Genomic DNA, 15,940 nt, shown 5'->3' with positions numbered 1-15,940 from the left:
TTTATGATCTATGATATTTGATTTCAAAATGAACTCTTGATATCAATTGTAAGTATAAAAAAAATAATTATTATGTTATTATTATATGAAAAAAATTTAATACTAGAATTAAAATTAAATAATGATATATCAAGATGAAGATTAAATACCTTTTGATGTATTTCAAAATATCTATAAATATGTCATTGTTTGATTCGAAGGAAGCAATAATATTGATCTATAATAAATATATTCACCTTTTTGTTTTATCCTTATAAATGATAATAAAAGAAGATGAGAGTATAATCAATATCTAATTTGTATGAGATCTTGTTTATTTACCTGAACAAAGGACTTCAAATAAATAATAATGATAGTCTCTTACATCAAGATCATCTCTAATAAAGAATCTTATCATAATTCATAACCTTAACTAAAATTCAAATCAAAACCTTAATATAAAAGGACCACGAATCTGAATCTAGTAAATAATAGAAGAATTGGCATGAAGTGGCTGCTTCAATAAGGAAATTATATATATGTATATATATATATATATATATATATGGTAATCAACATACATGTAAAGCCCTAGGTACCACAAAATTGCAGGACTGTTAAGAGAAATATAAATCTACGGCTACTAAAATAAACAAATATAAATCCTGTGCCACTGTTACTATGTGCCACCCCAGTGGAGTTCTAAGTAGTAGTGTATGCATCAACCACGAAAAACAAATATTCATTTATTTGCTCCTTACAGATAAAAATTAGAAATTAGAACATCGTAGAATGACCATCACAAGGAATTGTGAACTTGTTATCAATCTTTGGGTTGCTTGAGAATACTGCAAATGGATCAGAGAACCTATACGAATGACGCATCCTATGAAGCTCATCGAGCTGAATCCTGACTCCGAACCAGATGCGTTTAGATTATCAGCTTCAGGCACGCTTCTTCTTACTATGAGTCAGCTATAACCCAATCTACAATAACAGTGACACAGAATCTGATAAAGAGAGGTTTACCTAATGGTACTAAAAGAAGGGTGGATATAGAAGAAGAAGGAAACTTGGAACAGTGGTTGATGTTTTGCAAAGCGAGGACATTAAAACAAACACATTAAGTGCGCAAGACGTGTCGCCCTGCTTTACCTTGTATGCTTCCGATATGTCACGGCCTCCAAGCTACCGCTTCCTTATCCCTTGCAGCGGATACGAGGTCCGAACTGCTCGGGATGAACCATAACAGCTCTCGATACTGCATCCATCGAGACGTACCTGTTCGATCTGGCAAGCTCGGCGAACATGCTCCGGCGACGAGCTGACGGACTGGGGACTGGTGCGGACGGATTGTGGAAGAGCTAGAGCAATAAGAAGAGGGGAACCGCGATCTGTCGATGGTATCGCTGAGTAGAATATTCCGATCCAATATCCGCTGAATCGGAGAATATGGAAGGATACGGATACTAAATTATTTATATTTATTTAGTAAGCCCGCTTGCCGACAACGTCGTTGTAGTATAGTGGTGAGTATTCCCGCCTGTCACGCGGGTGACCCGGGTTCGATCCCCGGCAACGGCGTCATAAGTTTTAGTATTTCACCCTCTTTTATTTTTTACTTTTGCATATTTAATTATCGAAATTGTGACCTTTTGATTTCCCCCCCCCCCTACTCATACATCACCAAATCGTCATCAGATTCTACTGCAGAAGTGAGCAGGTCAAGAACTCAAACGACGAGCATCACAGGGCTGGAAACAGGTCGATGCAAGAAGTCGCTTTTTAAGGTGGTTGCGGAACTAAGTTATTTAGGATGGGCTTTAATGCTTTGCCTCCACTGGGAGGAGCACATCATGTGCGCTTGTCTATAATTGATAATTGATCCATTTGTTGGAGCAATGCAGTAGCCTCGTATGATTGATTGATTGATTGCTTTAGTCGTGTTGTTTTCTGCACCCAGCAGTATCGGCATTGCTGCGTGCAGCCCACGGCGATTCCATGCCAATTGACATCCGACCGAAGCGTTCGACGCAGTTATTTCCCCCTTGATCTTGTAGCGTGCAATCGAGACAGCATCCGAACGCCGTTGGTGGACCTTTTCTGGTGGCCTTATCCTTGGTCTCCAGCAAAGCCAAGTTACTCCCATTTGACCCGCTACAGAAAGAGTATCCTCATCTTATCGAATCCTCAAAACGGAGGGAGGGAGGGAGGGTGGGCGGTATGATGACAACATCTGCCGCCCTGTCACCCTTCATCCTCTGCGACAGGGAAAAGAAAATTGCAAAGCAACGCTTCTCCCACGGATCTTTGCAGAGACACGCCTGCCGCTGCACATGTATCACACTTGGGAGTCGTCGGTCATATACAAAAGGAACTGACTTCTCCTCCCTTGCTTTCCATCTTCTTTTGCTCAAGACAAATTTACTGTATCAAAAGGGAGAGAAGAAAAAGAGAAGGAGACTGTAGAGAGCACGCACAAGGAAAAGACACGGTTCACTCTTATCATCCATCATTCGCTTCGTGATCCGATGACCATAGTAATCTCTCATCAGGCTGTGCTCGGGAACAGCCCACGCTCCGTCGCCTCGTACGAGCGAGATGATTCAGTATCGGAGCAGGACATCATCAGCCACTCCTCCCCCCCGGACAGATTCTAATCCTTTGTTGACTGGCATATCTCTGCCGTCACGTGATCTCGCTGCAGATGCGTGTAATGGAGCCCAAGATTATATAGCTTATCTCTTCTTCTTTCTTTTTTTTCTGATTTTTTTTTATATATTTATGTCCCTCATAGTTCTATATATCATATGCTCTTCTACGAAATATTTGTAGACCTTAGGACTAAAGGATTGGATGTTAACTTATGCGGGGCACACAGCAAAATGGACGGCTGACGTTGTTGTCGCATTGAAACGTGCGGTCGGATATGTAACGGACTCTCGCTTTGGGTGGTTGAGGTCTCATGAAGGCTCCAATTTTTTCGGCCCCCTCCCTGCCCCAGCAAATCGAACACATGACACGACTACCGACCGCTGCAGAGGAGTCGCGAGCCCAAAGACAAGCAAGCAGGGCACACTGCCCTTTTCGCGTGAGCTTTTTAAGTTAGCCCCTCTCTTTCCTCCCTCCTTCCCTTCCTCCAAAAGCTAGCCTTCAGAAAGCGCGCCATGGAGCTCTTCAGGCTGCTCGCTCATGCTGGCGAACACGGTGACGGCGACCCCTCCCCGGCTACCAAGCCCGCCGACACCACCATCGCCGCCTCGGTCCTCTGCTCGGACTCCGATGACGGCGGCGGGGACAGCGAGGACGAGGGCCCCTTCTTCGACCTCGAGCTCACCCCTCCGTTGCAGGAAGACACGGACCACCATCGAGAGAACCAGCAGTCGTCCGACGCGGAGACCGAGGACGAGGACGGAGCGGAAGAGTTCGACCTGGAGTTGTCCCCGGATGGAGGAAGGTACGGCCGCGGCGGCGGCAGCCTCCGGCGCGACCCCGACCTCTCGTTGTCCCCCTCCGATGGACTTTTCTTTAAGGGCCGCCTCGTCCCGCTCGAGCCCTCCTCGTTGACGGACTTCGCCGCCTCCGAGGTGGCTAAGTCGTCCAACTCCCAAGTCCCTGCTTTGCTCAAATCCGCCGCCAGGGCCCGCGCCTTTAAGCTGAGCTTCCACGGGAGGTCGAAGTCGGCCTCGATGGAGCCCAACCCCGTCTCCTCCCCCGCTGCGACGTCCTCGCCGCCGAAGCAAAAACATAGAAACAAGTTCTTCGTCAGGTTCAGGGTCGAGGCGGCCCCGCCGGTTCCCCTCTTCGCCAGGGACAACAGCTCGAGGAGCTCCAGCAGCAGCAGATCGGCCATGCTTTTCGCCAACGATGGATGGCCGGCGTCGGACGACAAGAAGCTCCTCAAGGACGTGCTCCAAAGGTATCTTAGCAAAATTAAGCCTTTTTACATCAAAATCTCGAAACGGTACGGCGAGAAGCTCCGGTTCTCCGGGCCGTTGAGCTCAAGCAGAGCCATGAAAGTGCGGCCCGCTAAGGAAAGCGGAGGAGACCAGCTGAAAGAGACGGTATCTACGTGGAGCAGCTTTAGCGGGTCACTGAAGTCGCAAGATGAGAATATCCCGGCGGGACTGAGGGTGGTCAGCCGGCGACTGAGGAAGAGCCGGTCGGCGTCTGCGGCCGTCGCCTCGGTTCGCTCGCCGCCGCTGGCGACCGGAAGGCGGGACGACTCGCTCTTGGAGCAGCAAGACGGAATCCAAAGCGCCATCGCTCACTGCAAGCGGTCATTTAACAGAGGTACGTATAAAGCTTCCGAATCCGGCCATGTTTTAAAGCGTTTATATACAATCTTAGAGAAGACCGGGTTGACTCGGCGTGCAGGGTCGGAGTCGCCGCTGATGCGATCGAGGAGCGATTCCGGCGACGGGAGATCGTTGGAATCAAGCAGCAGCAGCAGCAGCAGCAGCAGCAGTAGCAGCAGCGGCGGCGGCGGCGGCGACGTTTGAGCATCGTCCGTTCGGGTTTTTATTAGAACGGAGGTGGAAATTAATACGCATAAAGGAGAACGAAATGGTTTGGTAGAGCTATTCCAGATTTGGCTTACATCTCTTTGTAAGGAGAGGCACCGAGAGTTTCTTTTAGCTTTTGTGAAGTCATCTCTTCTGCCATATATATTTATATTTATATATATATATAGTTGTATCTGCGAGTTTGTGTGATGAGATGCAGTGACAAATCGTATATCAGTGTGGGTGCAGTTGACTGTTCGTTCGGTGAAAAGAAATCAAAGACGCGGAGGTGTGGACGGACGATGAAGATGAGGAAGAAGACAAAGGTTTTGGAGGACAAAGATCTGAACGAGTCTTGTGAGTGGAAGACCGTGCCTTAGTTTCAGTTTTTTTATAACGCGGCCGCAGTCTTTTTCTTTTCTCTGATTTCTTTTTGGTCTCTCTCTCTCTCTCTCTCTCTCGCTCTCTCTTTCTCCGTTGGGAGTGGAGGAAGAACAAAGGTGACACAATAGTGCAACACGAAATTGCCGGCTTTTTCTCTTCCAGCGAAGTGGTAGAGGCGGACAAAACATTAGCGTCCATCCATCAGTTTTTCCCCCAAAAAAAATCTCTTTTTCAGATTTTTCTTTTTTTTAACTTAAAGTACGAATTTTCTATCACCACTATTTTTTAAATCTGAAATAGCTCTGGGTATTTATCTTTTTTTTCTTATAGATCAATACAGAAAAATATTATAGTGTTATTTTTAATAATGTTTTTATAAAAGTATGAATCAATCTAGACATAATATTTTTATATGATATTGTATTGTTTTTAATAATTAATATTAGAAACATTATTTTTAAGTATTATGTTAAAGTGTTATATTAATTTTTAAGCATTATTAAAATATTATAAATAGATCGATTTTCAATCTATAGGAGAAGGAAAGAAAATAAATGTTTTTAGAGAATTTTAGAAATACGAGGCATTATTGTTCGGGAAAATCCAAAAAGAAGGGTTTGTTCTGCGGATTTACTTTTTTTTTTTTTTTCCTAAGAACATTTTATGAAAAGAAATCTTCAGATTTTTAGGTACTATTTTTTAAAAAATGTTTTGCATGGAACTTAAAGCGCTGTGGGGATCAAAAAATCCCTCTTTAACAACCATCATTAATATTAATTTTTTTTTATCGATACGCAATTGATTTGGAGCATTTATTCAATCAGATTAATATGGTATTAATCCAATTATAGTTACATGGTTTTTTAATAGATTAAGACAAAAATATATCTTAATAAAGAGTTTTCAAAGAGTGCGAATGATTATTTGAATATAAATATATTTGCTTTAATCATCAAATGGTAATCAAGTTTCAATTTTGGAACACTGAGATGGAAATATTTGCAGGCCATGAGCATGCATGAAGGAAGCAGAAGACCCACCACCGTCTGTTTGTTCAAAGTGGCATCTCCACCTTCCATCGTATCCCGTCCAAAGGAGAGAGAGAGAGAGAGAGAGAGAGGCAGCCTGTGGCAGACTAAAGCAGCGACAAAGAGGTGCGGATGTGGGGGGGGGAAGGAGCAGGCGATAGAGAGAGAGAGAGAGAGAGGGAGGGAGTATTCATCCTTTAATTAATTGCGTGGTCAGCGGAAGCAGCGAATCCGATGTTCGCCTTTTGGAGTGCTCGCGTGATGCTGTGCTTCTTTTGTCAGGTAAGACAGCATCAGATTCTCCCTGCGTTGTAGTCCGGATGGTGTGATAGCTTGTCGTCACACCGCAATTGTTTGACCTCGTCCGACTTCATCGAGTTCCATGCTTTCTTGGCCGACGCCAGCTGAGAGTGAACTCTGGCTTTGCGATGGATGGTTCACGGGCGGTGTGCCAAAAGATTCGCGGTAGGGTTGCTGATCTGGATTCAGTACACCAAGTGTTTGATGAAATGGGAGAGAAGACTATGGGTTGCATGGAGGATAGATCGTCCTCCTCTCGCTCTGAATAAATTAGATACCATATGGAGTGTTCCTTGTGTTGGATTGTCAAATAGCTTTAGTGGTGAAGACGTTGAGGTAGGAAGAAAGACTCGTGTGTCTTCGTTGCGGTGGTGATTGGTCTCGTGTTCAAAGTTTCTTCGCCAAGCTACTGCTTTGGCGGCGTCCACGAATGGATAACCCCAAAAGTCAAAATCGTTGAGCTGCTCTCCTTTCGGACAGACATAATTCTTCAGATTGCCTTTCGTAAACAACAAATAATCTCTTCCATGATATGATGCACACACCATATTCTAACTCTTATCTACCATGCATTGCTTCGCAGCTGGAACATTTATTGCCAGTAACAATTAAGCGCTACCCAATCCATGGACAAGAGATGCAACGATTAATCTTCAGCTGACGTTGGCGGAGCAATCCGTGTTCTTGAATCCATGAAACGTCGTCGACAACTCCAAGGTCATGCTGCAGTTCAACATCACTTCGATGTCGCGCTTGTACACGCCCAGCACGTTCACCCTCCCCTTGATGTCCGTGAAGCTCGTCAGGTTCAGCTCGGTGCCGGCGGTCCACTCCTCCGTGGTGATGTTCATCTGCTTCACCACTCTGTCGGTGAGCACGTCCACCGTCACGTTCATCCGCGCCGTCCGGCGGGCCGACACCTTCCCCTGGGGCGCGTACGCCACTCCCACCGTCTCCCCCGCGTAGTAGAAGTCCGTGGTGCTGTTGTCGAACCGGAAGGACGCCACGTTGGGGTTCTTGATCGAGATGTCGGCGACGAGCGTGGCGTTGAACAGCACCAGGTTGTCGAGCGTGCCCGGCCGGACTCGGAACGTGTCGAGGGTGAGGGAGTTCATGGTGAGAGTGGGATCCTTGACCTTGAACACGGTGAGGGAGAGGACGAGGATGGTGATGCCGAGGATCACGACGGTGGCGCCGCAGCAGCCGCAGCAGCACAGGGCGCACCGCCGCTTGTGGAGGTACTGGATCGAGCGCCACCTGGAGGCGGCCTCCTCGTCGTCGCCGACAGGGACGATGGACGGCGAGTGCAACATGATCGGCTTCACCTGCTCCTCTTCTCTCTTCCCTGCCATGATTTGGTTTGACCGCCGGTGGAGGCAGAAAAGATGAGTCAGCCTTTCACGTTACCGCTCTCTTCTTGGAAGGCAATATATGAAGAGGGCGTTGCAGCAGTTGGAAGTCCTGTCTTGTTGCCGGACGGGTGACGCTCCACTGTTGACTTGACTTTTGAGTCATGTGCGACACGGCGAAGCATTTCGTCCAACATATAAAATCTTGCCGTCTATGAACAAACGAACGCATAAACGAGTGATTCTTCTTTGGAATCTGACCGATTCCAATGCCACCGATGTGCGGATGCCACTGATTACGATCACGTAAGCCTGTCGACTGATACTGCTTACTTCCGTGACCGGTTTTAGACGTCCAGTGGAATCGAAGCAAGAGGACGACTAGAGCGAGTGAGTTAAGTTAGCGGTCAAAAACGGCAGTCGTTGCGCTTGGTTGAATGAACGCCAATGATCCCTTTGGGGATATGTGCGTAGACTTCGGATCCAGCGGCAAAAGCGATGCAATGGGCAATACACGGTCTTCATGTCGCGGACCATTTTGATGATCTTTGTATGTATCAAACGATATTCCGGTGTGTGACCACACCAAATCATGACCTAAATGAGATAATCCAATAATACTATCATATTGTCATTAATCGGAGGTAGCAAAACTACAGAACAAACGTGCGTTTGGTCGATCGTTCATATATGATAGATGACGACAAAATTTTCTGCACAGTGCACTCATTGTTACATTATGCAAGTCGAATTGCTACACGACTTCGATGGAATCAGTACTCCTATTTTTTCATTTCCATACCATCCGGCGGAGTTCCCTCTACTTTCCTTGAGCCAACATCCTTCCAGTTTGTTGACAGCACGGATCCATTGGATTCCACCTACATCAAATTATAAACGTATATAAGGAAGTCATGTCCGGGAATTAAACTGATGCAACCACCTCAGCCTAGACACTTGTTTCAGGAATAACACAACTGATGGTGCAGCAGATTTTTCCCTATGAACAAAATGGCTCTCTCTCCTCGAGGGACTAGCTTAACACAAAATTGATCCTGGTGATGTTGGCTCTATATTTGGTAGTTCTTGACAAATTTAAAAGTAAAGATCCTGATCATTCACGAAGTTACGACTGAGGATAAGGGAACTATGATCTTACAAAGGACTTCATCATTGCTCGCCTCATATCTTCATCACCACCCTGGTATATGTCACGGAACAGCTTATTCAGAGCTGCATCACCATCTAGCTTCTCCTCTTTCTCCTGAAAGGGACGAGATGAAATGGCAACTGGCGTCACAAGAATAAACTTTCTAACACAGACAAATAGAAGATACTGATAACCTCTTTTTTCACTTCAGATTCCAGCTTATCCCAATCAACTTTGGTTTTCGAGGATGGGTAAGAAGGCCTTTCAGATTTTACATCTGCAAATCCTGCATATAAAATCAACTGCAGATTGAGATAGCTGTGCATTCTAGGTTTCCATTCCACTGCACTTTAGAAAAGGAAGATAAAGCATAAGTCATAAAAAAAAAAATTCAGATGACAAAAGTAGAAAAAAGAAACACAACCAGACTTTAAAAGGAAAAAGTAATACAGAATCGAAAGTCATCAATCAACTTGTAAATGAATTTTCTTGTCATCTTAATCTACTGTAGAAATGTCAGTAATTTTAGCAAACACATCCTAAAACTTCCTTTCATAGTTATATTAAAACTAACATATTGCTTTCAGAGGTCTGGTCGTATCAAAGCAATACATGACCGTATCTGGTCAAAAAGTTTTCTGTTGGTCTAATGCTCTTGAATCAGTATCTATGCCATATGCCTTCATAGTAGAACATTTTAGGAAGTGAAGCATGCTCGATCTGAATGCGTTACAAGCAACAACCACATCAGTCAAATGCAATGATAACACAAACAATAAGTGGAGAGAAATAAACAAAAGACCAAAGAATGTCCAAGTACATAAGCACAAAGAAATGACTGCTGTATTAATTAGAGATACGCATCCAAATCAGAACACAAGACAAACAACTTTGCACTAGATATACAATATTTGATGACATATCAGTAATCAGATAACGAAAAAAATATATGCACTGCAAAACAGAAGAGAAAAAGAACTTTAACTACCTGACACATTAACCTTCTGCACAACTTTTTTGTCTTTACTGAATTCCAGTGATGTCCAAGTGATGGCTTCAGCTTTAAAGAGACGGATTTCGATTTTCGAAGAAAAAATTTCATATCTGCATTTTTCTGGTACAATCTGATGTTGAGTCAATGCCGAAAGAAAAATGTAGAATTAGTGACAAGACATCATAAAGGATGATAAGTTACCATCAGATACATTATTCGAACACACTGATTCAAATTGCACTTCCTCGCCACTCAGAAGCATGCTAAAGGAATTACCAAACAGTGGAAGAGAAAAAAAGAAGGAATTTTGTGCAAACTTTTAAGATACTCTAGAATGTCAAACAAAAAATAGGTTCCGGCACAAAATAAAAGAAACATAAAAGCAAGAAACAAAAGAGCCTCAAACAGCCAAATAAATAAAATTGCACATGCTTCATAAGAGACGTGTCATACCACTCGAAGCCCTCAAATTATATTTCTTTAATCTCATCTACTGAGAAGTCATGTGTCATATTACTTGGAGAAAGAGTATAAATAATTAATAAAAAAAAGCAAAACTTGAATTTTAGTTATATACTTTTTGCCGACTAAGAAACTACCGTACAGCAACGTTTGCAGACAACTCCAGCTCCAGCTATGCAGATGCAACTAAGTTTTCCCTTATTAGGAAAGGGACTTTTGTGCGTCCGAAGGCATGCAGAATGGTCGTTAGAGAAAAATCAAATCAGATGGATTTTTGTACAAAAGAACTCAATCAGTAGGAGCCGAATAAAAAACTATTCATGAAGCAATGAATTCTTTGGAAAAGCACCAAGCTGCAACAAACAGCAGATGCATGTTGAGTTTCGAAAAGCACACAGGTACATCGTTGATGTCAGGATACAACAATTAAATGCACATTTAGGAGTGCTAGCTTGGAAAATTACCTTGGCAAATAGACGATGTTGAAAGAGGTAAGTATCTTCTCCAGGGATATCAATTGTGACACTTATCTATATGAATGTAACAGGTGGGTCAAAATTATATGGAGGATCAAGTTTGCAAAATCAGACAAACTAAAATAAATAAAGCTTAATACGAAACATACTATCTGTTCCCCAAAGTCGATGTTCACATATTTTTCTGGGATGTCCTTTGCAAAAATGGTCAGTACTACCTCTGTAGGAGTATTGTAGTGGTCATGTCTGCATCAGAGCACAAATAAATTATCAGACTTCAATATAGAAAAGGGTTGCTGGCAAGACGGAGATCGTAACAGTAAGTATTAAGATATGCGCACATGCACATGTTATGTACAAAATAAACATATGAGATATACGTATGAGGCTCCTGGAGATTACCCAGGTAAAACATTGCTCCAGCTACCCAAGTCCTATACTGCTAAGTTCTGAATGTTAGCAACATAAAAAGGTAGAGCTAATCAAACGTAAATTAAACTAGAAAAAGGGAAGGGAGAATGGCATTTGACTTCTTAGAGGCTCACATGCAAATTAAATGGCATATCACAATTTAACATATGCTACTCAAATGATGGCTATGCATCTTTTGAAACAATCTACATGCTGCTCGTACAGACTTGAGAGGAACAAGAATGAACACAAAGGCCCAACTAAAGAAAAACTTTAACATGAAAATGGAAAACATAAAAGACAAGGAAGATGTATTATATTATTATATGTTAAAGTTCCAACGAATTAAAAAAAATTATAGTCTTAACAGAGCTTCAGAGAACCCTAAATGTAATAAAACTAATACATGGTCTTAGCTTCTCTAGAATTTCATCAACCCAAAAATTAATAACCCTAAATCAATTTAACATGTAATCCTCTATAGCTCAATAGACATTTCCAGTACCAAACTGACTCAGTGGAGATTGTTTCTTACTGATGACTAATGAAAAGAGAATAGCCAATACTCTCAGAACTAAGTCAACATTCCAGATATCTATCAATGAGAGGCTTGTTGTCTTTTAGTCCCAAAAAGATAGGACCAAAGCAAGTTCATACAGTTTGTGGTTCACCCCAAAATATGGAATCATCCTGGAACTTCCACAAATAGCTTTGCATGTCAAAGAAGAGTAATTTCCAAATAGTAATTGTTAAGGCACAATACATGATTTCTAAACATGCAATCATTAGTTACAACTTATAAGAAAACTATGAATCGTGCTCCAATTCTATTGAACAATGCACATGATCAGGACAATCAGACATGACATGACAACAGAAAAACAAAAAGAACCTCACAGTCATACTCTTCTATTTTCAAGAAGTACCTATATTTTGGCTTGCTAGACACTTTGACTGACTGATGACAGGATGCGTCATGAATAGGCACAGATTCCTTAGGAGACCCAATACTGCCATCATGAGAAGAAACGACTGCAATTGGTGATGCAGCATGGGCACCTTGTTTTGGCAGACGATTAATCTCCTCTGCAGAACAAAGTACACTGTAGCTATTCGGCCATCTTATGCATATAGAGACATAAAGAATCAAAAAATTATTTACGAAATACCCAGATAACTAAATGCATAATATATTCTTCTTGAAGCCATAGAATAATAATGTTGTAATACAACAGCCCATGTTCTCAAGTGAAAGAAGCATCAATTTGATGACCTAGTCGAAGCAGTTGGTGTATCATGCATAGTTCTAGCAAGGTACATTTATTTTATTGGACTATCCTTTATCTCCATGAAATGCATAAACCAACACTTGCAGTCCAGAAAATGCCTATCATCTGTGATGGCCAAATTAGCACAACCTATCTCTTTTAAACATAAAATTAATTGATCAATAAACACGGTTCCAACTAACATTTTCAAATCTCTGATAAGTGATATAATAGGATCTTCCTACAAAATCAAGCAGTCTGGAAACTCCAACAAAGTTCAACGCAATTAAGAGTCAAAGTCTCAGTCTGGAGACAAAATTTCCAAGAACAAGAACCAACAACCACAGATCCAAAATCATGAAGCTGATTCTGAATAATTGGTAATTACTATGAAGTAAGAAGCAAACATTATATACACTGAAAATACAGGCAACTGGGCTGCAAACAAGAAGTATGCACACCAGACCTCTTTGTGTGGTGCTGGATAATTAAAGAGAGCAGAAGTCTATGATGACTCAATCATTGAGCACATCAAAACCATTCTGATAAATCAACAAAACAGAGGATAACATCCAAACTATTCAGTGGATTACTAGCATAACAGTCTAAGATGTCTTCCATTTTGTGCAACAGTAATGACTCGGCACAAAGAATGCTAACCTTCACACAAAAGGCAGAACAGGAAATTTCCTTCTTTACCAAAGAAAATAAAGTCTGATAGTTAGGACTACAAAGTACCAGCAATATGTTCATCACATTCCTTAATCAGTCTAGTGAATCTTGAATCTGTGGGTGCCAAATAGAAGCCTGCTTCAAGAGCTGCTTTTGCAGTTTGATATTCTTCAAGCTTGATACAGGCAGTACTGTTAATACACATTAATTTGATTAAAAGAGCAATCACAACAACCCTTCAAACAGATGCAAATGTAGTGCAAATGTTTTACAAAGAATGTCATCACTATATTTGCAGAAGTGAATCAATCAACGTAATGGATGACAAACATAAATAGAAAGGAACACAAATGTCTTTTGTTTTAGATAGATAAGAGATGTAAATTGTAAAAGCAAATCAACAAGGATTAGCCTGGTCATTTTATACCTGGTGCTTCCATCATTACATTAACAAAAACTAAAAGAAATGTGTAATAAAGACATACAGTTAATGACCAATCTTTGTAAATAGAGAAAGTCTAATTTTTCATCTGCTCTAAACAACTTTATAAATAGAATGAATTTAATCGAAGGAACTGATTTTCTTGCACCCTATCCCAAATAATAAAATGGCCCCTTAGCACTACCCTCTATTACAAAGAAATTTCCACAGCATGAGTTGGTGAAAACGATCATGTATAAAAACTAAATGAGTCTTTTTACACCTTTTCAGCTCTTAGTTACATAATTGAAGTGCATCACCAAAGAAGAAGCTGCTACCACCTCCCTCCTGAGTTGGGTGCCTCACTTCTTTGTTGGGTCTTGGTACTCTAGTTAATTAAAGAGAAGGTTTGCTATTGCCTCTCATCAGAGTCATTTTCATTAATGTTTTAACAGCAAATTTGGAATACATGCCATCTTGAAGCATTCCACACATAGTTAAAACTCTCGATCAATATTTTCTGCATGTTTTGTTTTTCCACATCATCATTTTCAATATTTTATAGTAATAGTTTTACAAGAGAATATTTTGTCCAAAAAAAAATTGATCTATAACATCCTATTTAGTTTGACTAGAAGTGGGAGAAGACTTAAATGGATTTATAAGAGCTAGATGAGTAGAAAATCAGCATCTTCAGTTTAAATATTTTGGGTCAATGATTCAGGCTCAACAAAGTTGACAGGACAGTTATCATAACATAATAAGTTCATTTCCAAAGTCCATTAACAAGGAGTGCAAAAAGCTACCAAAATATAAAAAGGAATTATTCAGTACTTATCTTGGCTTCTCTTCAGAACTACGAAAGTCAAAGGGATCCATTACTATTGTAGTCTTTTATGATGATGATCAACTCATGAGCTTCAACTAAAGATGATTTTGATCAACTCATGAGCTTAAGCTAAAGACTTAAGTTAGCTTTTCCTTGTCTAGGGCTACCATGTTCAAACTTTGTTGGTTTTCTATTGTTTTTCTCAAACATATTCTCCTGGTTACCAAGAGAGAACAAACTATAGGTGCAATCTTTCCTATTTACTTGTGTCCATCTATGTACTTGGTTATGTTTCAGTTTCTCTTTAGAGGTTGTCTTCTACATTGTTCATATCTTGGGATTCAGTTTTTTGCTTAACTTCTAGTCAGAAAGATATTCATTGGTTTCAAGTATGGTTAGAAAAAGAATTTGGGGTCGAGATCAGCCCTTTGGAAAAATTTCAGTTGGTATCAATATCAGCAGGATCAAGCAAGCACAAGGCAGAGAATAAAAGCTTAAACAGAAAATAGAAATTTTATTAAAAAATATAAGACTTAGAACATATATGAAAATATGTCACATATGTAAAATTAATAAGGAACAAATCCACTAAACAGAACTTGAGTTCATTTAGTTTTCATCAGCCATTTTCTTGACCCATTAGTTGATTTTTTGTCCAAACAAGATGTTCAATTTGCGAGGGACCAATAAAAAATGTTAAATGACTCATGCAAGTTGTGAAGACTAGAGAGCTTCTATACAAAAAGTAAAAGAAAATGGGACTCTGGAGGGTTACCGTGCTATGAACTCACCCTTTTCTCAAGTAAGCTTTAGACACTGTAGGAGCCAACTCAATTGCTTTATTAGCATCAGCCACAGCCTCTGGAAAAAGTTGGCATTATCCGACTCTTAGTGCATAATATGCAGCTTTTTGATACAAACTAAATGTATCAGACATGAAAAACGTCTTATGACGTTAGCAGCCAAAAAGCAGTTGAACACCATATGGCTTCATGAAGTACAATAACCACCCAATAGGACGCACAATACAAATTCCTAGTCAAACCTTTATTGACTTTAGAAGAGGAAACGGAACACTTAAGACTCAAAGAAAAATGCATCTATCAATACACGAGCCAACAGTCACCCAATCACAATCACAAGGACGCAGCTAAAACGTTCTCCAAGATCGACGACGGGAGGGCACATTTTCGAAGGAGAAGGCATCCAACAATTCAGATCCACACGGGTCAGTCAAGAGGATTCAGCATTAGCTCGGGTACCGCGAATTCAAGGGGGACCTCAAATGTTCTCCAAGATCAAATACCAAGGCAATGAAGGGACGGAGGAGCAGACAGTTACCGGTGAAGTTGTTGAGCTTGATGTTGGCCTGGGCCCGATCGGCGTAGAGATCGGCGTTGGCGGGGTCCAACTCCAGCGCCCGGGTGTTGAGATCAACGGCGAGCTCAAAGTCATCGTCGACGAAGGCCTCCTTCGCGCTCCGTGCCAGATCCGAGGCCATAGAAGCGAGAGGGACGAAAACCGCAAAAGGCGAAGGGTAGATGGGCAGATAGGTAGAAGGAGAGAGGGAGAGGGAAAGGGAAGGGAAGCGAAGCGACGCAAGACCGGCGGCGCAAAGGGATGCAATGCAGGTTAGGAGGAGATGTTCTAGAGCCTTCCTGATAAGGGAGAAGACGACCGACTTAGTTGTGGTCTGTCGAGTCAACTCCTCG

The 15,940-nt window shown here is 41.7% G+C and overlaps 3 protein-coding genes, 1 long non-coding RNA gene and 1 other non-coding gene across 10 annotated transcripts; 2 read left to right on the top strand and 3 right to left on the bottom strand.

Annotated features, from left to right (window-relative positions):
* Positions 1-674: 674 nt before the first annotated feature.
* LOC135635701 (uncharacterized) lies at positions 675-1,412 on the bottom strand. The gene is made up of 2 exons (XR_010495711.1): positions 1,135-1,412; positions 675-966 (listed from the first exon to the last, which is right to left on the bottom strand). It is a non-coding gene; the product is annotated as an uncharacterized LOC135635701 (long non-coding RNA).
* A 79-nt stretch (positions 1,413-1,491) lies between these two features.
* On the top strand, positions 1,492-1,563 carry TRNAD-GUC (transfer RNA aspartic acid (anticodon GUC)). The gene has a single exon. It is a non-coding gene; the product is annotated as a tRNA-Asp (tRNA).
* A 652-nt stretch (positions 1,564-2,215) lies between these two features.
* On the top strand, positions 2,216-6,915 carry LOC135636520 (probable membrane-associated kinase regulator 2). Of its 5 annotated transcripts, none has more exons than XM_065148223.1 (4): positions 2,216-4,587; positions 4,723-4,841; positions 5,874-6,178; positions 6,780-6,915. In XM_065148223.1, exon 1 carries the CDS (start codon positions 3,147-3,149, stop codon positions 4,479-4,481), a length of 1,335 nt encoding a protein of 444 aa, XP_065004295.1. In that variant the 5' UTR covers positions 2,216-3,146; the 3' UTR covers positions 4,482-4,587; positions 4,723-4,841; positions 5,874-6,178; positions 6,780-6,915. The 5 variants fall into 5 exon arrangements, with proteins under 5 accessions (XP_065004295.1, XP_065004294.1, XP_065004293.1 ...); XM_065148222.1 differs by lacking the exon at positions 6,780-6,915 and adding an exon at positions 6,301-6,492; XM_065148224.1 differs by lacking the exon at positions 6,780-6,915 and having other exon boundaries at positions 2,222-4,272; positions 4,357-4,587; positions 5,874-6,492.
* Positions 6,667-7,760, bottom strand: LOC135636521 (late embryogenesis abundant protein At1g64065-like). The gene has a single exon (XM_065148227.1). It carries the CDS (start codon positions 7,546-7,548, stop codon positions 6,850-6,852), a length of 699 nt encoding a protein of 232 aa, XP_065004299.1. The 5' UTR covers positions 7,549-7,760; the 3' UTR covers positions 6,667-6,849.
* A 392-nt stretch (positions 7,761-8,152) lies between these two features.
* On the bottom strand, positions 8,153-15,910 carry LOC135583915 (protein SGT1 homolog). 2 transcript variants are annotated; one of them, XM_065148225.1, is made up of 10 exons: positions 15,570-15,907; positions 15,020-15,089; positions 13,045-13,169; positions 11,965-12,124; positions 10,777-10,873; positions 10,616-10,681; positions 9,684-9,819; positions 8,890-8,981; positions 8,705-8,809; positions 8,153-8,426 (listed from the first exon to the last, which is right to left on the bottom strand). In XM_065148225.1, exons 1-10 carry the CDS (start codon positions 15,727-15,729, stop codon positions 8,328-8,330), a joined length of 1,110 nt encoding a protein of 369 aa, XP_065004297.1. In that variant the 5' UTR covers positions 15,730-15,907; the 3' UTR covers positions 8,153-8,327. The 2 variants fall into 2 exon arrangements, with proteins under 2 accessions (XP_065004297.1, XP_065004298.1); XM_065148226.1 differs by lacking the exons at positions 13,045-13,169; positions 15,020-15,089 and having other exon boundaries at positions 15,570-15,910.
* Positions 15,911-15,940: the final 30 nt, after the last annotated feature.

This window comes from Musa acuminata, chromosome BXJ3-4, assembly GCF_036884655.1.
Source record: "Musa acuminata AAA Group cultivar baxijiao chromosome BXJ3-4, Cavendish_Baxijiao_AAA, whole genome shotgun sequence".
Classification (NCBI taxonomy): Eukaryota; Viridiplantae; Streptophyta; class Magnoliopsida; order Zingiberales; family Musaceae; genus Musa; species Musa acuminata.
This window is presented reverse-complemented; position numbering and strand designations above follow the sequence as displayed.